The following is a 27,515-nucleotide window of genomic DNA, read 5'->3' as shown; positions in this document are numbered from 1 at the left end:
TAATCGCAGCAAGTGATCTTCAGTTACTGGTGTAGAGGAAGGCACGAATGTCCTTTTCGGCTGCAGCTTCAACTCACATGTTCTTTTTATATGCTCTCCTCGGCTTGTCTGGCTGCCAATACGTTGAGCACACAAATTTCGAGCACCTCCCTCAGGTAAGTCTGAATTATTTAGCACAGTTTTAATTAGCTCTTGCGTAGTTTTCACTTTTTTCCTTGGTGTGAAGTTCGTAGCAGCTTTAGCCATTTTAGCGCAACCCGAGAGCTGCATATTTGTTGTCAGCTGCTGTCCTCTGTCCACTTTTTGCTCACAAAGTGACTTATTGTCTGTCACAGAAAAATGCTTCTTGGCGTCCCAGTCTTGAGGGTTCATAGTAACTACCATCTCCTTAGTAGCTCGTATCGTGCTGGCAAGATTTTTGCACTTTCCTTCAACAAACCGATTTAAACTATCATTTCGCATTTTATTGTCAAATACTTCAGCCGCCGGCTCTTGTTCCTGAACAGACGACGAGCGAGTTGCATTAGCTCCAAGGAGACCGTAACGCTCCTTGGAAATCGTGGAGTCGCAATTCCTTGTTTTTGAGTTTCCATTAGCAGCCCATTCATGGGACATTTTTTTCCCATCTGTGCTATCTACATCGGCGTAATTTTCTATATTGTTTGCCTGCCCATTGCCCATCCGCGTGCCCTGTACAATTGCTGCTCCAGCGCGCAACAATATGTATTTTCTCCATCGTTTAACCAACTGCTTAGCTCGCTTCGCTAATGTTTCGTCCTTCAAGTTCCGACGTAAATCGTTCACAATTTTACCTAACCTCGTCGATCTCAGTAACTCTTCATTAATTTCAATATTTTCCAAACCTTCTAACACTTCCGTAATAGTTTCCGCGTCACGCACATTATGATTTCGATCTATCGCGTCTAATAACTTACACTTAAGCTTCAACACATCTGCCTCCATTGCTTGCTGCACGCGTACTGACGGACAAGTACAGAGTCACTGGACGCCAAAGAAAGTAGTACCTCAATGTCAACAGGTAGTAACATTTATTTGCAGATCGCTGTTGTAAACATACGAACATATGACTATGTTTTACGTCTAACAGATGTCTGTATGGGGCACAAAATACATTACTGAAGAAATACAATATTTGTCGTGAATTTCACTAACGTTATTTAAATGCACATAGCATCTATCAGTATCCTTCCGCCAACTATTATTTGCTGTTCTTTGAATAATATATTTTAGTTGGGGCAAAGACAAGGTCATGTCATTCTGACAATACTTCATGAACTGGGGAGATGTCTTACAGACATGCTAATTCAGTCATACCTACTTCCCCATTAACCACAACATTACTGACAACAATGAGTGAAAGTCATCTGCAAGCACTCTTGTGTTTCAGGTTCCGCCAACCTTCTCAATGACATTCGAAGTCGTTTCTCATAATAATAAAATCTCTTTTTGTAATTATTACGTTATGTTACTCACTCCAATCCAAAGAATACTATATAAGAAAATTACTTCAATGAAAAGGTGATTGATTTTTCGACTACTTCCTGATGGGAATAAACTAATTGGAGACAAATTTTAATTCAGTGTCTCTACAGACGACAAGAGCTACTTAACTAACATTTTATATGTGCTGTAGTACGCCATTAAGCTTACAGAATATGTGTACAACTTTGAATCCTGCGTTCTCGGTACAATATGTGATATTGGTGACACTTAATACTAAAGCCCCTCCAGAATTTAGTGTTATTAAACTTGCAGGGACAAATAGATGCTAGCAAGCTGTTAGTAAATGTGCTTGGGACAAGCCGTCAGAAAAGGAGAGATTTTATTCTCGGCTGTGGAGAAAGAGATCAACACAGACTATAGTTACCTGTAGTCTATGGATAAAAGTAACCGTTGTAGCTAATGTCTGTGGCGGAAGGAATATGAGGCATGTAAACAATAAATAATATTGTGAATGCGAACTTTACTTTCCCAGTTATGGAGCAGGAGGACAAAGTGGGGTGTATGGAAGCAGAAGCACTGAAAAGGAAAGAAAGGTTGAAGCAATTGAAGAGGAAACATGAAGAAGTGAAGGATGGTACAGCGTCAGAAGAAAAATCGGAATCAGTTTCTGTTCTTCCAAAGTAAGTGCAACTAAATGACCTATAACGGAAGGTATTGTTTATGTGCTATGATTAATTTCTGTCATGGTAGAATTTCAGTTGCTTTATAGTAAAGTTTGTAGTTTACTGTTTCATACATCTGTTTACAGAGAGGTGAAGAGATGCTCTTGTACTTGCTGTAGTAAACCCCCATACGTGAACTTGTTATAGGCCGAAATTCCGAAGCTATCGACCCCAAGATGAAACGTTGAAGGAAAATGTTGTTCCTGAAGCTAAACCCGGAGATGTGGAGGAGGAAGTAAAGGATCAGTTGAGCTCTGCACATTCGAAAGTTGTCATCGAAGAGTTGGTAAGTTTTATTTTAGTTTGTTAAGTACGTCAAATGCACACAGTATATTACGTATCCGCAGGGGTCGATTTTAAGACAGGGTTGTCATATTTTTGGTGACTGGTAGATGTCAACGCTAGTAAGGTTTTTTCATTTGTCACGACACTTAATTACATGCAACTTACTTTTTAATACTCATAAAGGCATATATATATATATATCCTATAATCGTATAGAAAAAGTTTCGCTTGTATGATACGTTGCTGTTTGTTTACAATTTTTTTTTTATTTTTAAGTAAATGTTTTGCTGTTGGGCTAAATAAGTTTACAGGTGTCCCCCCCCCCCCCCCCCCACCTCACCTTTAGAGGAGTGCAGTCATTTAAAGCTTTTACTAAACAAAATGTAAATAATAATCTTCAAACATTTCTCTTTTTGCCTTGATTGGTGCAAAATTTGGGGAATGAACACCAAAGTGCTTCTTTTTGTGCTGCATAAGGTAGCCCTAAAGTAAAATTCATCTGTGAACCTTACATGTTTCCAATCCACAAGTGTTATCTAGGGTCAAGCTACATAGAAACTAAAAAGGACATTAAATTTCAGGATTGTTGGTCAAAGTACAGTGGACAAGTATATTCAGAATTTTGTAACTAATTATTTTGAGTTTTAAAAGCTATCATTATATGTCCATATGTAATGTCATTATTTACAGGATGTTTTCCATTTAGAAAATATTATTTTTTGGAACATAATTTGAAAAACATAAAGGTCGGTATGTTAAGGGATTGAATCAAAATGTAATTATGATTTGCCACAGTGCCAGTTTGTGCCAGTATGCATGGAGCAGAATTGGGGACTGAAGTGAGACTGCTGCACAGACAGATGGTATCACCTGTTGTTTATATAAAATCTTGTGGTTTTATTGTTTTGATTATGAGAAATTATGTTATGAAAACCTGAACTTCATAATGGTGCCATGTAAAAAAATGATTTCTCATTGCAAGTTTTGTCACAAGTTTCAAAAATCTGTAGCTTGGGGGCAAAGGAGTGTTGTATGGTTGATGAGGTGCATCCCAGCTCCTGACATTTTAGAAATTAAGCATTTGGCACTGTTAATGTTGAAATGTTATCTGAACCTTGGTTGTGTTGACAGAATGATACCAAGTACGCATGTTATATGGGAGGCTTTTTTGTTTTGTCACGTAAAGCCTGTTTCTTTCATTGGTATGTACAGTAATTTTTACACAGTTTGTGTTACACTACAGTAGTTGTATTCCATGGATCCAACAAAGAGTGGTCTGTGAGATGTGGAATGAAGTCATGATTAAATGCAATGCAGTGAAATGACATTACATTATTGTATTAGTCCAGGTTTCCACATGTAACCAAAGTGGCACTATTTGATCACCATTCAGGTGGTGTCACTGAAGTGCATGTGGAAACATGCAAAATCCTGTGGTGTCGCTCGAATTGTCCCACTAATATTTGAAGTTGCTTAAACTTTGTGATGCGACTTTTCAGTACGTATCACCTGCTAGGTAGAGAGACTACATGATATAACATCTCCATGATTACTGCTAGCTAAAGAGACTACATAATGTAACCTCTCCATGATTATTTCATTTGGCTGCCAGTTTGTGGCTGAATTTTGAACCACCGCCACTGTACTCTGCTTTTAGTTGAACACTTGTCCATAAAATTTGAGAAAGGAAGTAACCAAATATCTGGTAGCAGTATAATTTCAGCTTGGTTGTAACTTTAAATAAATAAACATGAATATTAAATCATCAGATATGTTACAGTGTCTTTTAGCACAGTTGGTCAAAGTATAGCTTCAAAGTGATACATGTGATGTCTTATTTAACAAATTGATGTGGGGTGCAAGAGTTAAAATATTAGCATTTAAATGAGTCTTCAGCTCACTGTGGAGGGTGTCCAACACACCACACAACTAGTTAGGTGGTTAGTTTACATGTTCCCTGGATTATTTTGCATGACAGGTTGTAATGATTTGGAACAATTTATTTTACATTCACATCTCAAAGAACTTCAAAATTCTGCTTTTGGATCATAATATATGTCTACATCTATATCCATACTCTGCAAACCATCATGAAGTGCATGGCAGAGGGTACTTACCATTGGACCAGCTATTAGGATTTCTTCCCATTTCTTTCACATATGGAGCCTGGGAAGAAAGATGTTTGAATACCTCTGTGTATGTCCATCTTAAAGTGTTTGCCAGTTCAGTTTCTTCAGCATCTCTGTGACTCTCTACCATGGATCAGACCTATCTGTGGGTATTCATACTTCCCTCCTCTGTATATGTTCAATATCCCCTGTTAGTCCTTTTTGGTATGGGTCCCACACACTTGAGCAATATTCTAGAAGTGGTCGCATGAGTGATTTGTATGCAATTTTCTTTGTAAACTGACTGCACTTCCCCAGTATTCTACCAATAAACTGACATGTACTACCTGATTTAGCCACAACTGAACCTATGTGATCATTTCCCATTAATATTCCTACAAAGTGCTACACTTGCATACTTAAGAGTTGGTTGATTCCAATTATAGTCATATGATACTATGTTTTTTTCATTTTGTGAAGTGCAAAATTTTACATTTTTGAACATTTAAAGCAGATTGCCAATCTTTGCGCCATTTTGAAATTTTATCAAGCTCTGACTGAATACTTATGCAGCTTCTTTCAGATAGTGCTTCTTTATAGATAGCTGCTTCATCTGCAAAAATCTGAGGTTTGCAAGGTTGTTAGTATACAGCATGAACAGCAAGGGTCCCAACACACTTGTCTGGGGTATACCTGAATTTACTTTTACATCTGATGATCCAAGATAACATGTTGTGTCCGTCCTATCAAAAAGTCCTTAATCCAATGACACATTTCACTTTATACCCCATATGATCATACTTTTGACAATAAGCATAGGTGTGGTACTGACTCAAATGCATTTCAGAAATCAAGAAATACTGCATCTACCTGCCTGTTTTGATTCAAAGCTTTCAGTATGTTATGTGAGGAAAGTGAGAGTTGGGTTTCACATGATCACTGTTTTCAGAATCCATGCTGGTTGGCATGGAGGATGTCATTCTGTTCGAGATACCACATTGTGTTTGATCTCAGAGTATATTCTAATATTCTACAACAAACCAGTGTCAGTGATACTGAATGGTAGTTTCTTCTAGGGGGATGTGACCTATGCCTTTTTCCAGGAATTGGGCACTTACTTTTTTTGTCCGAGGGACCTATGATGGAGAGGGCCTAACTCGACAGCAAATACAGTATAGAATCTGATGATTCCACTGGGCCATCGAGCTTTGATCAGTTTTAATGATTGCAACTGTTTCACAACAGCACTGATATGAATACTGATTTCACTCATCTTCTCAATGATATACGGATTAAATTGGGACAGTCCTGGGTTTTCCTTTGTAAATGAAAATTTGAAAATGGAGTTAAGCATGGACTGGACACTAACTTCTGCACCACTAAAGGCCTTTACATATAACAAGTATTTCTTTGGATTTTGTGAAGGATCATTTGACAATATTCTACTATGGTAGCCATTGAAGGCTTCATGTATTGATCTCTTGACAGCCAAACGTGTTTCATTCAGCATCTCTGTATCTATAGCCGTATGCTTTGTTTTGCATCTATTATGCATTAATCTGTTTTTTTAGTAGTTTCTTTTTAGTGACTGTATGCCATAGAGGTTCCCTCCCATTATGAACTGTTCTACTGGATACATATCGCCGGCCGAAGTGGCCGTGTGGTTAAAGGCGCTGTAGTCTGGAACCGCAAGACCGCTACGGTCGCAGGTTCGAATCCTGCCTCGGGCATGGATGTTTGTGATGTCCTTAGGTTAGTTAGGTTTAACTAGTTCTAAGTTCTAGGGGACTAATGACCTCAGCAGTTGAGTCCCATAGTGCTCAGAGCCATTTGAACCATTTTTTGGATACATATCTGTCCATTGCATGGCCAACTGTTCTTTTAAACTTGAGCCAGAGTTCCTATACATGCTCATGTCTTGGAAGTTTCAAGCTTCTCTTCTTGAGATATGACATTACTGATTTTTTGTCTAGTTTACTGAACATATAAAGCTTTTTGCTTTAAGTTATCCTTTGTACTTTGGTGATCATTGTTGCCACAACCGTGTCATGGTCACTGGTACTGGTTTTGATATGGACATCCTCAAAGAGTTCAGGTCCAATTCTTGCCATTAGATCCAATATATTTCCATCATGGGTGGCGTTCCAAACAAACTGTTTGAAGTGATTTTCAGAGAAGGCATTGAGTTAGGTTTCACAGGCTGTCTCTCTCACCCACCACTAACAAAACTGTAATTTTCCCAATTGATTGTTGTATGATTAAAGTCTCTACCAATGATTACAGTATGTTGGGGAACTTATGTAAAAGTGAAATGGAGAGATGATAGATAATCACCAGAAGTGAAACATCAGAGTGTCACTTTTAGCTTCACTTGACCAAATACTGCATTTCTACAGTAGGAGTTGTATTTTTTAATTGAGATCAGCACACAATTTGACAAATACTTGAAATTTACTTTTTTTTCTTCAAAAGTGCTCAACAAATGAATCTTTGTTTATAAGTGGTACTTCCTTTATAAGTGTGTGCGTGGTGCCCCTGTGTTATTTCTGTGCAAAATGCTTAGAGATGAAACAGTTATGTTTTTTTTTTTTTTTCTATTTATTGGACTCTTAGCTGGATTCTAATGCCATAACCTCAATGATAGCTTTATTGTCTGTCCCAGAAATCTCGGATTGTTTTATCTCATAAACAGTGCCACTGGAATTTTGACAGGTTTACATAGAAACAGCAGCACATGTTACCACTGCAATAGCAGCCATTGTACCACTTGCTGTGGCATTAATTTAGTCACATATGAAAATGCAGCTTTACAGTGCTTGTTTTAATTATATGTGAAACTAAAACATTAAATTTAAGAGTTCCTGGTACGATACTCTTCAGTTAAGTATGAATTTTGCCATAGAAAGTTGCCGAATTGGTCTCAAACACCGCTACATTCTCTACGTGACATTTCATGTGCTGTGGTAGGTTGTTGACTATATGTATACTCGTGTATCTAACTCTTTCCTGTACTGATGTTAACCCCATTAGGTCTTTGTGGAGATTGTGTTTGGTTCCAGGCTTACAGTCATGCATTTCACTATTTTTTGTGAAAAAAGGAGTATAGAGAATGGCAAAGAACATACATTCACTATATGTATTGTGAAGCAGTTTTTTTTTAAAAGAAAGAGGTCTCAAAAGGATGTTCTTGATGATGTCGTTGATGACGACGATATTTGGTTTGCGAGTTTCTTAACTGCACGGTTATCAGCACCTGTACAAATTCCTAATCTTTAAACTATCCAGTCTCACCAGTTTCCCGAATGATGATGAAGTGATAAGGTCAACACAAACATCTAGTCCCCGGGTGGAGAAAATCCCCGACCCGATGGGGACTCGAACCTGGGACCGTATGGTCTGAAGAATGTTCCTGAATTAACACCAAATATACACTGTCTGATGGAAAAAGTGAGGCACCCAGATGATGATGTCAGATGTCAAGTGTCAACACAATCAACACCATTGGCTGGTTTGTGGATAAGAGCTGCAGTGGTCTGTGATGGATAGAATGGCCACAAGTGTGTGTTAGTGGTGTTCTTATTTTGTATTGTTAACAGGCCTGGTAGAGTATCTACATCTGCATACGTACTTCACCATATGGTGCTTGGCAGATGATACCTTGTACCCCTAGTAGTCACTTCCTTTCCTGTTCTACTCATAAACAGAGCAAGGGAGAGTTTTCTGTCCATGTGCCTCTGTACAATCCCTAATATCTCTTATTTTATCTTACCTTTGTGGTCCTTACTGAAATGTACATTGACAGCCGTAGATTTTTTTCTACAGTAAGCATGAAATGCCAGTTCTAGAAATTTTCTCAATAGTGTTCCACAAAAAGAATGTCGTCTTTCATCTACGGATTTTCAGTTGAGTTCATGTAGTATTTCTTTAATACTCACATGCTAATTGGACCTACCAGTAACAAAAGTAGCAGTCAGCCTCTCAATGCTTTGATGTCTTTGTTTAATCTGACCTGATGAGGATCCTAAACACTTGAGCAGTACATTAACATTCTATATATGGTCTCCTTTGTGGATGAACCACACTTTCACAAAACTCTCCCAGTAAACCAAACTAGACCATTTGCCGTCCCTACTACCATCCTTATATGCTTGTTCCATTTCATATCACTTTGCATCATTACACCCAGATATTTAATTGATAATTGGTGTTACTCAGGGTTGCCACAAGTTCTGGAAATCAGGGAATTTCAAACATGTCAGGGAAGTCGGAAATATCAGGTAAATTTGGAAGAAAGGGGGGGGGGGGGGACACTGTAAGAATCTTTTTTGTCCCAGTAGATGAAATGGTTTGTTTACTGAGATATCGTGCATAGTCACTGGCTGGGTGCAGCTGAATAGGTGCACTGCTTCCCTGCTCCCATATTGTTACTGCTTGCAGTAAGTACTGCCACCATTCTTGCTGCTAGCCTAGCAGCTGCCATTGAGAGGCAGGGGGGGGGGGGGGCGAGGAGTGTTTTTTTTTTTTTTTTTTTTTTTTTTTTTTTTTTTTTTTTTTTTTTTTTTTTTTTTTTTTTTTCCTCCTGATTCTCAGACTGTTGACACAGCGGCTGGAGACGGCAGTCATGTGTGCATAAGTTGTCTGAGTGATTGTGTGCACGTGTGTGCGCTCTCATTTTCTGACAAAGGCTAGGGCCCAAAGTTTAGCTGTGAGAGTGTGTTTCTTTCCTACGTGCCTGCCAGCACCTCAGTGATCATCCTTACTGTGAGTTTTACCTATCTTCATTTGTGTGGATTCTCAGAGTATTTGTGCAAGTTATCTGTTACATGGATTGATCACTGTGGTCTCATTTTATAAACATGTTGTCTGTGACATTTGAATGACTGGCTATGTGAGTGGGATTTTGCAATGGGCCAAAACCATAGGCCATTTCTCCCAGTATCTCTTAATGGATCAGGCCTGCCGATCTGAAGCCCATCGTTTCTCACTAATATGCAGGCTCTGCCCGTCGGATCTAGTCTCACCGATATGTCCACGTCAGGTCTGTCTGTGTGTGGTGTAATGCGATCAGGTTTTGTGGTTTGTCCATGGACGCAGGACTGCAGTGCTCCTTGGCAGGCCAGAGGCCATGGGCGATGGATTTCAGGAATTGCGACTGTCTCACCACAAATCTCCAAGCAGGCTGGGAATCGAACCCAGGCCTGCTGTGTATTAGGCAAACATGTTATAGAAGAGCTTCTGTAAAGTTTGGAAGGTAGGAGACGAGGTACTGGCAGAAGTAAAGCTGTGAGTACCGGGCGTGAGTCGTGCTTCGGTAGCTCAGATGGTAGAGCACTTGCCCGCGAAAGGCAAAGGTCCCGAGTTCGAGTCTGTCGGGCACACAGTTTTAATCTGCCAGGAAGTTTCATATCAGCGCACACTCCGCTGCAGAGTGAAAATCTCATTCATGTTACCACTCAGCTAAGCAAGTGGACACACAATACCTCTAAATAATAGACATAGCACAGTGGGTAATAACTGACAATAATGAACATACACTACTGGCCATTAAATTTGCTACACCACGAAGATGATGTGCTACAGACGTGAAATTTAACCGACAGGAAGAAGATGCTGTGATATTCAAATGATTAGCTTTTCAGAGTATTCACACAAGGTTGGCGCTGGTGGCGACACCTACAACGTGCTGACATGAGGAAAGTTTCCAACCGATTTCTCATACACAAGCGGCAGTTGACCGGCGTTGCCTGGTGAAACGTTGCTGTGATGCCTGGTGTAAGGAGGAGAATTGCGTACCATTACATTTCCGACTTTGATAAAGGTCGGATTGTAGCCTATCGCGGATGCAGTTTATCATATCGCGACATTGCTGCTCACGTTGATCGAGATCCAATGACTGTTGGCAGACTATGGAATCGGTGGGTTCAGGAGGGTAATACGGAACGCCGTGCTGGATCCCAACGGCCTCGTATCACTAGCAGTCGAGATGACAGGCATCTTATCTGCATGACTGTAACGGATCGTGGAGCCATGTCTTGATCCCTGAGTCAACAGATGGGGCGTTTGCAAGACAACAACCATCTGCACGAACAGTTCGATGACGTTTGCAGGAGCATGGACTATCAGCTCGGAGGCCATGGTTGCGGCTACCCTCGACGCTGCATCACAGACAGGAGTGCCTGTGATGGTGTACTCGACGACGAACCTGGGTGCACGAATGGCAAACCATCATTTTTTCAGATGAATCCAGGTTCTGTTTACAGCATTACAATGGTCTCATCCGTGTTAGGTGACATCGCGGTGAACGCACATTGGAAGCGTGCATTCGTCATCACCATACTGGCGTATCACCCAGCGTGATGGTATCGGGTGCCATTGGTTACACGTCTCGGCCACCTCTTGTTCGCATTGACGACACTTTGAACAGTGGACGTTACATTTCAGTTGTGTTATGACCTGTGACTCTACCCTTCATTCGATCCCTGCGAAACCGTACGTTTCAGCAGGATAATGCACGACTGCATGTTGCAGGTCCTGTACAGGCCTTTCTGGATACAGAAAATGTTGCCCTGGCCAGCACATTCCCCAGATCTCTTGCCAGTTGAAAACGTCTGGTCAATGGTGACCAAGCAACTGGCTCGTCAAAATACCCCAGTCACTACTCTTGATGAACTGTGGTATCATGTTGAAGCTGCATGGGCAGCTGTACCTGTACACGCCATCCAAGCTCTGTTCGACTCAAAGCCCAGGCATATCAAGGCCGTTATTACGGCCAGAGGTGGTTGTTCTGGGTACTGATTTTTTCAGGATCTATGCACCCAAATTGCATGAAAATGTAATCTCATGTTAGTTCTAGTATAATATATTTGTCCAATGAGAACCTGTTTATCATCTGCGTTTCTTCTTGGTGTAGCAATTTTAATGGCCAGTAGTGTTATTGAACCAAAATTTTATTGGTGGTCACCTATAGTGTTGGTTTATACTTCTTTCAGGAGGGCCACTTCTTTCTGAGCTTATTTCTGAAATCGGTGAAGATATTTTAAAACTGTCTTGCGAATCTAAGGAAATGCATATTTTTGTCACCAAATGTCTTTTGTTTTCTTGAAGTAAAATAACAGCAGTGGTCTCAATGGAACACACATACCGTTTGGCTTTCTGTCTCCATCTAAAAACAGTTCATTATAAAAGATGTTGATGTTAGTACTTAAGATTTTTTCTCACGCGTTTAGAAATACAGAAGTCCCTACATTTTTTTGTCAACTTATATCTTTACTCATCCTTGAGATCTCAAAATTTGTCAGGGAAAACTGGTGAAACTTGTCTGGAAATCAGAGAATTTCACTTGGGGAAACTCATGGCAACCGTGGTTACTCTGTCGGGTGCCACAATTCTAATGTATTCAAACATTCCAGATATTTTCCTACTCATCTGCATTAATTTACATTTATCTACATTTAGAGCAAGCTGCCGTTCATGACACCAACTAGAAATTCTCTGCACGTTATCTAGTGTCTTCCTGTGCTTAGTCAACAGTGACCCCTTCCCACACAACACAGCATCGTTGGCAAACATCTGCAGATTGATGCTCACCCTGTCCTTCAGATCAGGGAATAAGAGCGGCCCTATCACACTTGCCTGGATCACTCCCGATGTAACTCTCGTGTCCGATGATCTCTCGTTATTGAGGACAACGTACTGGTTTCCATTATGTAAGAAGTCTTGGAGCCACTCTGGTATCTGGGAACCTAACCCATATGTCTTGCATATCTAGTAACCTGTTCCATATGCTTATATTTTCGTTAACAATGTGCAGTGGGGCACCGTGTCAAAAACTTTCCGGAAAGCTAGGAATCCGAAATCTATCTTTTGCCCTTCATCCATAGTTCACAGGATATTGTGTAAGAAAATGGCGAGCTGAGTTTTACATGAGGGATGCTTTCAATACCGTGCTCATTCGTGGACATAGGATTCTCGATCCCAAGAAAATTTATTGTATTCAAACTGAGAATATGTTCAAGAATTCTGCAGCCAACTGATGTTAAGGACATTGGCCTGTAATTTTGTGGATCTGTTCTTGTACCCTTCTTATACAAAGGAGTCAGCTGCACTTTTTTTCCCATTTGGTTGGGAGTTTGCACTTAGCTTGAGATTTGTGATAAATGTGAGCTAAGAGAGGGACCGTTGCAGGAAGTGCTGGTAGGTGGATTGGTCAGGTCTTGCAACTGGGTCTTCCACAGGGATATGATCCCCGTGGTAAGGTGTTAGGATCGGTAGTGGCACATGGATAGACTAGGATACTGTGGAGGTCGGATGGGCAAAGAAACACTATTTTCGGAGGGGTGGGAAGAATCTTGCGTAGGATGCCCCTAATTTCACGGCACAGTGATAGATAATCAAAGTCCTGGCAAAGGATGTGGATGTGTGAGGTTGCAGCATGGGAAATCTGTTTGTGGATTAGGTGTGGGGGGGATAGTGCCTGTCTGTGAAGGTCTCTGTGAGACCTTCAGCATACTGCACAAGAGAGCTCCCATCACTGCAGATACGCAGTCCCCGGTGGCTACGCTGTATGGGAGGGATTTTTTGGTGTGAAAGGGATGAATGCCAGGCAGTGCCGATTCCTCTTCTCCCACCTGTACGCTATTATCCCTCCTCCTTCCCCAGCCCACTCTGAGCTCTTCCCATTCAATGTATCTTTTGCAGTCTGGCTGGAGTGGCCGAAAGTAGCAGTCATGTATGCGAAGTGTGTTTGTTTGTGCGAATGTGTGTGCATTTTTCTTTTCTGAAGAAGATTTTGGCCGAAAGCTTATATATGGTAGACTTCTCATCATGCCTGTCTGCAACTCAGTGTGTCATCTTTACAGTGAATAGCTATGTGCCCTTCCCATAATATTGTTGTTGCTATTATGTTTGCGTGCATTTGATCCTGCAAATGAAGAGTTTTTCTCCCAAAATTCGCCTAATATGTGGAGTTTGTTGTTACTGTAAATATTTCTTCAGCATTTCAAATGGAAACACTGTTATATTACTGACTGTACAAATCAGCAATTATGCTGTCATCGTTTCCCAGTACTGCCCATGATAGATTTTACTAACAAACCTTTTAAAGTTAGGTAGGTTTTAGCGTATTGGAAAGCTTGCCGTTTGAATAAAATCATGTTAGGTACAACACCAAGTCACATTGTAAAATGAAATAAACCAAATCAAGAAGTGAGGCTTCCATTTATAAAACATTTCTTTGGTTAACAAAAAAATTGTAATCAGTTGCCTTCTGTTTTGATAGTTTTATTTTACTTTTACCAATTAGATAGTAATTTAATGTAGCAGTAACGGAGATGGATTTATGGAACAGTATGTGAAGTACGGGGAAGGTACACTTCGTAGACTGAATCAACAGATCTGTTTGGTTTGCACTGCATTCTTTATTGTGATCTTGTAGCAGTGGAGAGATGTGTACGTTCTTTTACAAGATGTGCACCTATCCTTCCCAGCAGTGTATATTTTGGAAGAAATGTGGTTGGAATTGTGAATATGATTAGATTGCAGCAGCACAATTTATTAGTAACAAATGAGAATTTGTGCCACACTTGGACTCGAACCTAGATTTCCTGGTTTATGTGAGCAGTCACATTACACTTCGGCTACTCGAGGACACCTGCAGGGCCGACCCATCTCTCCGTATGTCACTGAGAGTCTACATCCTGCACTCGCTCAATTGCTGTGATTCCTGCGCAGGGATATACATGTATTATTATTGTAGTGGTCTGTCTAGGCATGTAATACCTTTTGCAGTGTCTTGTTTTTTTTCAGTGTACTATGCAGTGATCTTCGGGCATGCATGCGTTTCTGAAGGACATTGCATAGTACATAAAAAAAACACACATTTGCAAGGAGTAGTATATTTTTGTTTAAAGCGAACATAGAACTTTGAAGTGCTCCAATTATTTCTTCCTGTTCTCCAATTACTTCTCTAAATCTCTATATATAAAACATGATGTCCCGACTGACTGACACATCATCGCTCAGCCCATATCTCTAAGGACAGAAGCCTTAAGTTTGGTGAGGGTATGGGTCTTATACTGTAGGCATCATTTAAGAAGGGATTGTCTGAAGTTCCACTCCTAAGGGATTGAAATAAGGGATGAAAGGCTTTTTTAAAGTACACCAGTGTTAAGGGAACTTTGAAGTTAGAACTACGAAAATTGGTATTTGGTTTCTTAGACAGAAAACAAAAAATGTTTTTCTGGAAATTCAACCACTGGGAGGTAAAATAGTGGGTGAAAGTTTTTTGAAAATAATTAATTACTAAAGAACTGCTAAAAGATTTTTAAGGCTTCGTCTATGACAATTTGTATTTGACTTCTCAGTTACCAAAAAGAAAAAAAAATACTTTTCATTGTTTCTGGCAATTCAACCTCTAAGGGAGTGTAATAGGGGATGAAATTTTTTCATTACATTAGAAAAATTTTGAATCTAAATTTATGAAAATTGGCATTACACTTCTGAGTTAGACATAAAGAAATATTTGTTAGGATATGAAAATTGCTATGGTAATTCCCGGCAGGAATGCAAAAAGCATGATTAACAAAATACTTTTTACTACAATTACCAGAATTACTTTTTGGTCAGAAGCACATTCGGAATAGAATTAGCGTAAAAAGCTTAGGTGTTGCAAATTGTGAATAACTTAAAAATTTTATTAAATAAAAATGAAAAAGATCTCTGCAGGCCATACAGTCTATGCAAGTAAAGCAGTAGGTTCTAAGCTAGTTTCAATATAAAACAAAAGTGAACGCATGTCAAGACAGACAACCAGTAAGATACAAATTAGTCTTGAATAATCACATCTTGGAGCAAGTAAAACTAGTAGAATGCGACATCTCTTCCAAATATAACCATGATGTGGACCAGAAATTAAATAAATGTAAATCCATATATGAAACCATCATAACATGTTTGCAGAATAAAGCCAGGAAAGAAACCCAGCTGAAGTTTTATGCATAATAGGAGTACCAACCCTTATTTATGGAAGTGAAGTATGGGCAACAAGAACTCCCCAAGAAAGTAGAATACAGGCTCAAGAAATGATCAAAAAAGAAATTAAGATATAACTAAAGATTTAGGAATATATAACATAAACGAGAAAAAGGGAAAAGAGGAGAAAATGGAAGGGACATGTAGACCATGGATGGAGAGAGATAGTCCCAGTATAGGCTCTAAATTATAAATGCACTGGAAGTAGTAGTGTAGGAAGACCATACAAGAGATGGGTACTGTATCAGGCAATTGGCCTAATACATGAAGTAAAGGAGAAGAAGAAGAAGAAATTTGCTATCACAGGCATCACTAGCACACATGAGAAAAGACCGTGAATAATAATCAGTTATGAATGTTATGCTAACTTTGAAACATTTGTCACAGAACCAATGGTGACAGATGCTACACTGAATACCGTTCATCACTTTCTTGTTACAATTATTGCAGTTGTTCACACTTTGATTCATTTTTAGTGGTGCAATTTTCACTTTCTGACTTTATCATGTGGTGCCATCTAAATTAGGTCACAGACTGTGTGCACAATCTCTTTCCCTCTTTTTATAAAGTGCTTTCACTATCAAATATTTGATTCTGTCACTTTATTGAATATTATTGTATAAAGAAACTTTTTTCCTCCAGTGGATAGTTTTGTCCATTCAGTTTGTTACCTCTGTTACCTTTGCAACTATTACCCAGATAAACCCTGTACACTGATGCAAACGTGTGTTATACTGAGTGGGTGCCACATGAAAATTTTTTTCGCAGGCTCATCATAGTTGCATTGACAGCACTTGAATACCCCAGCTCCCCAACATTTTAATTGTGACAGTGGCAGTACATTATAAAGTGAACAGGAGTAGAGAAAAGAAATTTTATAAAACAGAGGAGAGAGCAGAAACTTCATAACTGTTCAGCGAAGCATGTGACAGATGAGCTAGTTCTTTTTAGGTGCAATACAAGATGTTGAAGTCATTGCTCAATAAAAGTGGGCCACAGCTCGAAACTCGTCGTTTCTGAGCTGTAACTCAATTTGGTACCAGTAAATGTGTATCTCCAGCATAGTGTGAGCTGTGGCTAGCAGCAACTCGTCCTCTACTGCTGTGTCCTGCTACTAGTGCAAGTGAGTGTGTGGAGTGTAGTGTTAAATCAACCGCCAATTGTATAAGTGTGGACTGGCCACTAGAGGCTGCCGATAGGAAGCATGCACACGGCACAATCTCCGCTGCACTGTCTGCCGGTGAGTGCATTTATATTCACATGGAGACAGCACTGACTCACTCTCACTATGTTCTTTTAGTTTGTACCTCTCACATCAGATGCTGTGTGTGTCATTTATTTTGTACCTTCTGTATAAAGTCAAATCTACATCTATACTCTACAAACCACTGTGAGGCGCATGGCAGAAGATATGTCCCAGTGTACCAGTTATTAGGGTTTCCTCATGTTCCATCCACATATGGAGCACAGGAAGAATGATTGTTTTGAATGTCTCTGTGCATGCAGTAATTATTCAGATCTTACTATCATGATCACTGTGTGAGCAATACACAGGTGCTTGTAGTATATTCGTAGAATCATTCTTTAAAGCCAGCTATTCAGGCTTTCTTAATAGACTTTCTGGGGATAGTTTGTCCATTTGCAAGAGTCTTCCAGTTCAGTTCCTTCAGTATCTGTGCGACACTTCCACAGGCTAAGCTAACCTGTGACCATCCATGCTGCCCTTCTCTGTATACAATCAGTATCCCCTGTTCGTCCTATTTGGTGGGGGTCTAACACATTTGAGCAGTGTTCTAGGATGGGTCGCACGAATGATTTATAAGCAATCTCCTTTGTGGACTGATCCCACTTCCCCAGTATTCTACAAATAAACGGAAGTCTCCCACCTGCTTTACCCACAACTGAGCCTATGTGACCATTCCATTTCATATCCCTACAGAGCATTATACCAAGGTATTTTTATGAGTTGATCGATTCCAAGTGAAGTGCACAATTTTACATTTCTGAACATCTAAAGCAAGTTGTCAGTCTTTGCACCACTTTGAAATCTTATCAAGATACGGCTAAATATTTATGCATCTTCTTTCAGCTAACGCTTCATTATAGATAACTGCTTCATTCTCAAAAATCCTGATGCTACTGTTAATATTGTCAGCAAGGTCATTAATATACAACATGAACAGCAAGGATCCCAACACACTTCCTTGGGGTACGCCGAAAGTTAGTTCTACATATGTCAGTGATTCTTCATCCAAGATAACATACTGTGTCCTCCCTATTAAAAAGTCCTCAATCCAGTCACAAATTTCATTTGATACCCAATATGATCAAACATTTGAAGAGAAGTGTAGATGTGGTACTCAATCAGATGCTTTTCAGAAATTGAGAAATACTGCAACTTACCTGATTGCCTTAATCCAAAGCTTTCATCTTCACATGACAAAAGTGCAAGTTGGGTTTCAAATGATCAACGTTTTTGGAATCCATGCTGATTGGCATTAAGAGGTCATTCTGTTCAAGGTACCTTGTTATATTTGAACTGAGAATATTTTCTAAGATTCTACAACAAATTGATGTCAAGGATACTGGATGGTAGTTTTGTAGATCACTTCTACTATTTTTCTTGTAGACATTTGTGACCTCTGGTTTTTTGAAGAACAGGGCATATTTTTTTTGTTCAAAGGATCTAGGATAGATTATAGGTAGAAGAGGGACTAACTCAGCTGCAAATTCAGTATAGAAGCTGACGGAGATTCCATCAAGATCTAGATCTTTGTTCAATTTTAACAATTTCAGCTCTTTCTGAACACCATGTGTGTAGTCGCAAAAGACTTACTTCTGTTACTGTCAAAGGTTCATGAATAAAGCCATATTTGTGTTACTTGGATTGTTTTCGTGTATTTCTTGGTTACTGCAGCTGCACTGGTAAGGTTTGTTGTATTAATAAAAGCAATCATGACTTACAAAAGTGAGGTGTGGCTTGCAGCTCCTTAAGTCAACTCAGCTAGCTTCTCAGCACTGGAGAGTGACAACTTCTGTGCTATCACAGACTTAATGGCAATGTTTCCTTCAGAAAGAAGAGTGAGTTATAAAACAGAGACTGTGGAACCTCAAAATAAAGATCTGCCATTAAGTGGATGAGAACTGGCAACCTCTGCAGCACTTAACACCACTCAGTCACCTTATGCTGGCATTGAAAAATATGTTATTCTATTTCATGTCGGAGGAAAAATCATTTGGTGCTTTTAAATAATAATTTAATTGAAGATTGTTTTATATAACAATAACAAAGAATAACAGATCTATGATGTGCAATCATCTTTAGTCCGCTTAAATATTTGGTCTTTCTTCAACATGAGTTTTCTTTTTTTCTTTTCTGTACATAACACCCCTAACTGTAGTTGTTTAGTTTGTTCTTCTCTCCTTGCACCGCAAGCATGTTTGACGGTTTTATCATAAGCAATCTATGTACTTATAAAGCTCTATTTGTATATCACATCTTAATCTACACAATTACTCTGTAACAAACATTGGAAATTCCAGTTTGGAATATTAGGAAAAGGATAGGTTGATAGTCACCGTAAAGATAACCTGTTGAGTTGCAGACAGAGGCGGTCGAAAGACTGTTGCACATAATAGTTTTTGGATGAAGCCTTCTTCAGCGTGTGTGTGTGTGTGGGGGGGGGGGGGGCTCTTTGCTGAGTAAAACATTGGCCAAAAGCTATAATGCATCTGCAACTCGATGGGTCATCTTTACGATGACTAGCAATCTATCCTTTTCCTAATATTGTTGATTACTCTGTATTTCACACTTAAGTTTTTGGCATGGGCTTCATACAGCTACTTTTATAATTTTTCAATCTTTTCACTTTTAGATGTTTTTGTTGTTGTTGTTGTTGTTGTTGTTGTTGTTGTGGTCTTCAGTCCTGAGACTGGTTTGATGCAGCTCTCCATGCTACTCTATCCTGTGCAAGCTTCTTCATCTCCCAGTACCTACTGCAACCTACATCCTTCTGAATCTGCTTGGTGTATCATCTCTTGGTCTCCCTCTACGATTTTTACCCTCCACGCTGCAATCCAATACTAGATTGGTGATCCCTTGATGCCTCAAAACATGTCCTACCAACCGATCCCTCCTTCTAGTCAAGTTGTGCCACAAGCTCCTCTTCTTCCCAATTCTATTCAATACCTCCTCATTAGTTATGTGATCTACCCATCTAATCTTCAGCATTCTTCTGTAGCAACACATTTCAAAAGCTTCTATTCTCTTCTTGTCTAAACTGTTTATCGTCCATGTTTCACTTCCATACATGGCTACACTCCATACAAATACTTTCAGAAACGACTTTCTAACACTTAATTCAATACTCGATGTTAACAAATTTCTCTTCTCCAGAAACGCTTTCCTTGCTATTGCCAGTCTACATTTTATATCCTCTCTACTTCGACCATCATCAGTTATTTTGCTCCCCAAATAGCGAAACTCCTGTACTATTGTAAGTGTCTCATTTCCTAATCTAATTCCCTCAACATCACCCGACTTAATTCGACTACATTCCATTATCCTCATTTTGCTTTTGTTGATGTTCATGTTGTATCCTCCCTTCAAGACACCATCCATTCCGTTCAGCTGCTCTTCCAAGTCCTTTGCTGTGTCTGACAGAATTACAATGTCATCGGCGAACCTCAAAGTTTGTTTTTTTTTTCTTCTCCATGGATTTTAATACCTACTCCGAATTTTTCTTTTGTTTCTTTCACTGCTTGCTCAATGTACAGATTGAATAACATCGGGGAGGGGCTACAACCTTGTCTCACTCCCTTCCCAACCACTGCTTCCCTTTCATACCCCTCGACTCTTATAACTGCCATATGGCTTCTATACAAATTGTAAATAGCCTTTTGCTCCCTATATTTTACCCCTGCCACCTTCAGAATTTGAAAGAGAGTATTCCAGTCAACATTGTCAAAAGCTTTCTTCAAGTCTACAAATGCTAGAAACGTAGGTTGGCCTTTCGTTAGTCTAGCTTCTAAGATAAGGCGTAGGGTCAGTATTGCCTCACGTGTTCCAGTATTTCTACGGAATCCAAACTGATCTTCCCCAAGGTCGGCTTCTACTAGTTTTTCCATTCGTCTGTAAAGAATTCGCGTTAGTATTTTGCAGCCATGACTTATTAAACTGATAGTTTGGTAATTTTCACATCTGTCAACACCTGCTTTCTTTGGGATTGGGATTATTATATTCTTCTTGAAGTCTGAGGGTATTTCGCCTGTCTCATACATCTTGCTCACCAGATGGTAGAGTTTTGTCAGGACTGGCTCTCCCAAGGCTGTCAGTAGTTCTGATGGAATGTTGTCTACTCCCGGGACCTTGTTTCGACTCAACTCTTTCAGAGCTCTGTCCAACTCTTCACGCAGTATCGTATCTCCCATTTCATCTTCATCTACATCCTCTTCCATTTCCATAATATTGTCCTCAAGTACATCGCCCTTGTATAGACCCTCTATATACTCCTTTCACCTTTCTGCTTTCCCTTCTTTGCTTAGAACTGGGTTTCCATCTGAGCTCTTGATATTCATAAAAGTGGTTCTCTTTAATTTTCCTGTAGGCAGTATCTATCTTACCCCCTAGTGAGATAAGCACCTACAACCTTACATTTGTCCTCTAGCCATCCCTGCTCAGCCATTTTGCACTTCCTGTCAATCTCATTTTTGAGACGTTTGTATTCCTTTTTGCCTGCTTCATTTACTGCATTTTTATATTTTCTCCTTTCGTCAATTAAATTCAATATTTCTTCTGTTACCCAAGGATTTCTACTAGTCCTCGTCTTTTTACCTACGTGATCCTCTGCTGCCTTCACTACTTCATCCCTCAAAGCTACCCATTCTTTTTCTACTGTATTTCTTTCCCCCATTCCTGCCATTTGTTCCCTTACGCTCTCCCTGAATCTCTGTACAACCTCTGGTTCTTTCAGTGTATCCAGGTCCCATCTCCTTAAATTCCCACCTTTTTGCAGTTTCTTCAGTTTTAATCTACAGTTCATAACCAACAGATTGTGGTCAGAGTCCACATCTGCCCCTGGAAATGTCTTATAATTTAAAACCTGGTTCCTAAATCTCTGTCTTACCATTATATAAGCTATCTGATACCTTTTAGTATCTCCAGGGTTTTTCCATGTATACAACCTTCTTTCATGATTGTTGAACCAAGTGTTAGCTATGATTAAGTTACGCTCTGCACAAAATTCTACCAGGCGGCTTCCTCTTTCATTTCTTACCCCCAATCCATATTCACCTACTGTATTTCCTTCTCTCCCTTTTCCTACTACCAAATTCCAGTCACCCATGACTATTAAATTTTCGTCTCCCTTCACTATCTGAATAATTTCTTTTATTTCATCATTCATTTCTTCAATTTCATCATCTGCAGAGCTAGTTGGCATATAAACTTGTACTACTGTAGTAGGCGTGGGCTTCGTATGTATCTTGGCCACAATAATGCATTCACTATGCTGTTTGTAGTAGCTTACCCGCATTCCTATTTTTTATTCATTATTAAACCTACTCCTGCAGTACCCCTATTTGACTTTGTATTTATAACCCTGTATTCGCCTGACCAAAAGTCTTGTTCCTCCTGCCACCGAACTTCGCTAATTCCCACTATATCTAACTTAAACGTATCCATTTCCCTTTTTAAATTCTCTAACCTACCTGCCCGATTAAGGGATCTGACATTCCACGCTCCGATCCGTAGAACGCCAGTTTTCTTTCTCCTGATAACGACGTCCTCTTGAGTAGTCCCTGCCCGGAGATCCGAATGGGGGACTATTTTACCTCCGGAATATTTTACCCAAGAGGACGCCATCATCATTAACCATACAGTAAAGCTGCATGCCCTTGGGAAAAATTACGGCTGTAGTTTCCCCTTGCTTTCAACCGTTCGCAGTACCAGCACAGCAAGGCCATTTTGGTTAGTGTTACAAGGCCAGATCAGTCAATCATCCAGACTGTTGCCCCTGCAACTACTGAAAAGGCTGCTGCCTCTCTTCAGGAACCACGTGTTTCTCTGGCCTCTCAACAGATACCCCTCCTTTGTGGTTGCACCTACGGTACGGCTATCTGTATCGCTGAGGCACACAAGCCTCCCCACCAACGGCGAGGTCCATGGTTCATGGTTCTCTTGTGAAACATGAGCATCTAAATCTTTTTGTGCGAGCTCTGATTTGTCTTATTTTAGTACAATGGTCATTTCTTCCTAATTAGGTTATAGTAAACAAAATATTTTGGCATTAATAGGGGATAGTTGACAATTGAATTTTTATGAAAATATATCACATCAATGTAAAATGTCTTAGCCTTAATGATTGTCAGCCCAATTCACTTATCTTGTCCATGAGACTCTTTCAGCCCCATTTCACAATAATACAAAATGAGCTGCTCTTCTTCAAACTTTCTCGAAGTCCACTGTCAGTCCTATCTGCTAAGGATCCCACCCATGCAGCACTACTCAAAAGGAGGATGGACAAACACAGTGTAGGACATCTCTTCAATTGATTTATTGCATTTATGTGATGGTTCCAATTTAAGTTGTTTTTAATTGTAATTATATGTACAGTATTTAGTTGAATCTGCAGTCTTTCATCTTGTATTATTATGAAACTGAAATTTGATGGAATTTTTGTTGTACTTTTTTACATGACGTCACACTTTTTTATTGTTTGGCATTAGTTGCCACTTTTGGCATTGTGCAGGTATCTTGTCTAAATAATTTTTAAATTGGTTTTGATCTTCAAGTGATTCTAGTAGATAGTAAATGGCAGCATCGACTGCAAACAATCTAAGAGGACTGCTCAGATTGTCTCCTAAAACATTAATGTATGTATTCAATAGCAGAGTGCCTATAACATTCTCAGGGAAGCCAAGATACTGTTTGCGAGATGACTTCCCCTCAGTTACAGGAAATCATAAATCCTGCCTCACAGCTGAAGTGATACTCCATGGGTCCGCAGTTGGATTAGAAGCTGCTTATGATAAATGATATCAAAAGCTTTCTAGAAGTCTAAAAATATGGAACCAACTTGTTATTTCCTGTCAGTAGCAGTGTTACCACTTGTGAATAAATAACCTGTTGTTTTCCACAAGAACAGTATGTTGTTAATCAGACCTGGTTAGGTGTCAGTAGATCGTTTTCTTTGAGCTATATTAATAGTGGTTGAATACAATATATGTTCAAAAAGCTTACTACTTACTGATGTTAATGATATGGGTCTAAAATTAGTGGATTACTTGTATTTACTTTTCTGTATGTTGATGTTACTGTGCAATTCTCCAGCCTTCAGGTATGCACCTTTCGTCTGGCAAAAAGTTGTATATGTGGAGCTACTTCATCAGCATATTCCAAAAGGAAGAAAGATTAATATGGAACCTGGACCTCGTCAGACAAGAGTTATTTCCTGCTCACAATAGACCCATAAATGCTTTCCTGTTAATGATATGCCATTTAAACATGCGGAGCAACTCTTATTTTCTTCCTTTTCGGTTCCAGCAGGTGTGTTTTGTTTAAAAGAATTAAGTGAGGTGGTGGACAGTCTATTTCAGTGACTTAATAGACAGCAGAGCAAGCCAAGTCTCCATTCACTGTAGGTATGAATTGTCCAGGATAGGGTGTCTGAATCAATAAAGAGCAGACAAGTTGTGGCTTGCCAGAATGTCTTGAGTTTTCCAATGAACTGTGACTTGCAACTCAAGTCTCCACTGCATTAATACTACCCCATTGCATGCAGTCCATACAGTAATTGTGTGTCAAGCGAACTCTGCGTACCTTAGCCCATCCATATTGTATCATTCCTTGGATAAACTAACTTAATCAGAAAAGGAACCTGACACAGGATGCATGAAATTGAGGAGGCAAGAGGGCATTTAAATATCTGGGGAACAGTGAGGGAATGGTTTTCTCTACAAACGTTCCATGTACTTGTATGACATGACTTGATGGCTGAACTTTTGTTTTAAAATTCTGTCCTCAGCTTAAATTTATTTTTCCAACAATCTGTGGCAGGCTTTGAGAGGTTCCACAAGTAATACAGTAAAAGCCCTTAATACCACAGATGTGTAGGAGATACAACATCTGGGAAACCAGAAGGTCCATTAGTGTCTGCTTAGCAGACCAAGTGTGCTGTTTGCAGTCCTACCCATTTGTGCACACACAACAATGGAAAGCCCAGGATCGAATAAGAATATGGAAAGGACAGATTGCTGCTCATCACATAGAGGAGGCTTTGAGTTGCACTCAGGCACAATGAGAAAAAATAGTAATTATAACCAACCGGTGTTTCTGAAGTGGAGCTGCTCAGGAGATGTCCAGTACTGGCAGTAATCATCATACGGCAATGAAACGTGACAGACGTGCTAATGCGGAACCGATGTAAACTGGGAAAACAAATTAGTTCCAGTTGTGGCCACCAGATGCAAATGTAGTGCTGCACACTGTTTCTATGATGGTCTGACATCCACACTGTCATTTGACATGCCATAATACGAGGGAATGGTATGGCTGTCAAGAGACAGTGTGCTGTTAGTGAAACTGTTCTTTGTGAATGAATGTAATTAAAGTGCATCGCTGAGGGAGTATCACCAACTAAAAGGTCTGAGGAGAGGCCTGATGTCATTAAATGGTTTAAAGAAGATGGTGATGAAATTCGAAAACATGGGTGATCTTGGTGTGGGCATCATATCCCTGTGGAAGTTATTGCTGTTGCTGTAATGGACCATGCAGTATTTGCCCCACATACTGCTAGTGTTCGTGCAGTGTCACGACAGTTGTCCATCCCGAGGTCAGCAGTACGGAAACTTTTGCAGACTATTTTACACCCATACAAGATCCAGACAGTCCAGCAACTGAAACCTCAAGATCACCAACGTTTTGTATCTGCTCTTTGTTTTCTGGCACGGATTAAAGTTGACAACATGTGGCCGGGCAATATTCTGTCGAGTGACAAGGCACATTGTACACTACAGGGGTGACTGGGGGGTGTGTGTTCACAAGCCCCTTTATTCTTGGTCCATTCTTCTGTGAAAAGAATACACCCAGAAGGCCTTTCAGGTGTACCCTGTCAGCTGCACATTATCGAGTTCACTTGTACAGTATGTGTTTCCTGCTTTGGAAGAGTGAAACTGTGTGGAAACCACTGTTCTCATGCAAGTTAGGGCAACACCTTGTACTGATAGGCCGATGAAAGATCTGCTTAATACAACAATCCACAAACATGTTATCTCCAGAGGTTTTCTAGCTGCATGGCCTGCAAGGTTACCAGATCTGAATCCTTGTGACTTTTGGCTCTGGGGATACATAAAATAAATGCTTTTAGCAGTGAAATGTTTGGTCACAACCTGATCTGAAGGCCAGTATTCAGGACGATATTGCTCAGTTTGTGTGGGAACAGCTGTGAGAAACTGTTGATTACGTCATTTTGTGGAGGAAACATTTCAGCGATGTCTCCGGTGTTCATATTGACCAAATGTGTAAGTCACAGTTAATAACAAAATCAACTTACACCTTTCTCACTTGTTTAACCTTTTCTGCCCACATCCCGTTCCTAATCCAGTACATATGGAAACATTTGGGTATGTCTTTCTTGAATTAACAGTGCCAAATTTGCACCTGCTGGCCAAAATTGGATTTATTTATTTAATTATTTATTTATTCCCAGCATAAACTGGTTCTGCATTAGTGCTTTAGAATATCTACCTAGTTTCACTGTCAGACTGTAATTACAGCCCATCCTGGATCTCTGGGAGTAGCTGCACTGTAATTATAACTACCTGCTATTTGCAGCTTTTTGGCAGAGTCCTCATTCAGAAGCAGAACTCTCTCACATTTATGCAACAAGAACATGTGTAAATGTGGCCACGTGACTTGATGCTAAGGCCTAAGTGTGCATGTGTCTGATATGAGAGCAAGCTATGTGGATTGAGCAGTGGGGATATGGAGGCGGAATGGGGCAGGAAGAGGGGAGATATAGCTGGGTAGCGGTGGGAGGTGATTCTAATACTATCTGTGGGAGCTTGCAGATACATGGTAGGGACAGGATACAGCTGCTAGGTTGGGCTATAATGGAGCAGGGAGACGAGAGAAGTAAGAGAAGAGGAAAGGGGTTGTAGGTGCGTTGGTGCATTAGCAGGACAGAAAGCGTATGTAATACTGGAGAGGGTGCAGGAAAGGGGATAGGCAGGTGGAGGACTAGTGAAAGTTGAGGCCAGGAGGTTACGGGGACAAAGGATGTGTCCTGAAGAGGGTTTCCATCTGCACAATTCAGAAAAGCTAGTGGTGGAGGAAAGAATCCAGATGGCATAGGGTGCAAAGCAGTCATTACAGTGAAGCACATCATTTAGGGCGGCATGTTCAGTCAGCAAGTGAGTGGTCCGACTGTCTGTTGGCCGCAGTTTGGTGGTGGGCATTCATGCAGTCAGTCAGTTTATTGGCTGTCATGCCCATGTAGAATGTGGCACAGTGGTTGTAGCTAAGTCTGCTGATAACGTTGTTGCTTCCGAAGGTGGCTCTGCATTTGATGGAGCCGTAAATGGCAGTGGCAGGACTGCAGTAGGTGGTGGTGGTGGTGGTGGTGGTGGTGGTGGTGGTGGTGGGAGGATGTGTGAGGTAGATCTTGCATCTGGGTGTTTTGCAGGGATATGAGCCATGAGCTTTGGGAACAGGGGTGCAGGAGGGACGGCCAAGGATGTTGTGTAGGTAGGGATGGGGAGGATAGCTGGAATGATATTTCACATTTTAGGACACAAGTTATAGTCGAAATTCTGGCAGAGAATGTGATTGAGTTGCTCCAGTCCTGGGTGGTATTGACTCAAGAGAGGAGTTCACTTTTGTGGACGGATAGTGGGTATGTGGAGGTGGTAG

At 40.2% G+C, this 27,515-nt stretch overlaps 1 protein-coding gene across 1 annotated transcript in view; it reads left to right on the top strand.

Annotated features, from left to right (window-relative positions):
- The first annotated feature begins 1,662 nt into the window (after window positions 1-1,662).
- LOC124552567 (coiled-coil domain-containing protein 12) overlaps window positions 1,663-27,515 on the top strand; it is a 29,102-nt gene continuing 3,249 nt past the window's right edge. The window contains exons 1-2 of the mRNA XM_047126889.1: window positions 1,663-2,144; window positions 2,334-2,472. Of these exons, the coding sequence (XP_046982845.1) occupies window positions 1,999-2,144; window positions 2,334-2,472 (285 nt within the window). The 5' untranslated portion in view covers window positions 1,663-1,998. The remainder of the gene's footprint in view (window positions 2,145-2,333; window positions 2,473-27,515) is intronic.

This window comes from Schistocerca americana, chromosome 10 (genome assembly GCF_021461395.2).
Source record: "Schistocerca americana isolate TAMUIC-IGC-003095 chromosome 10, iqSchAmer2.1, whole genome shotgun sequence".
In the NCBI taxonomy this organism is placed as follows: Eukaryota; Metazoa; Arthropoda; class Insecta; order Orthoptera; family Acrididae; genus Schistocerca; species Schistocerca americana.
The sequence above is the reverse complement of the archived record's forward strand: the minus strand, read 5'-3'. Positions and strand labels throughout refer to the sequence as shown.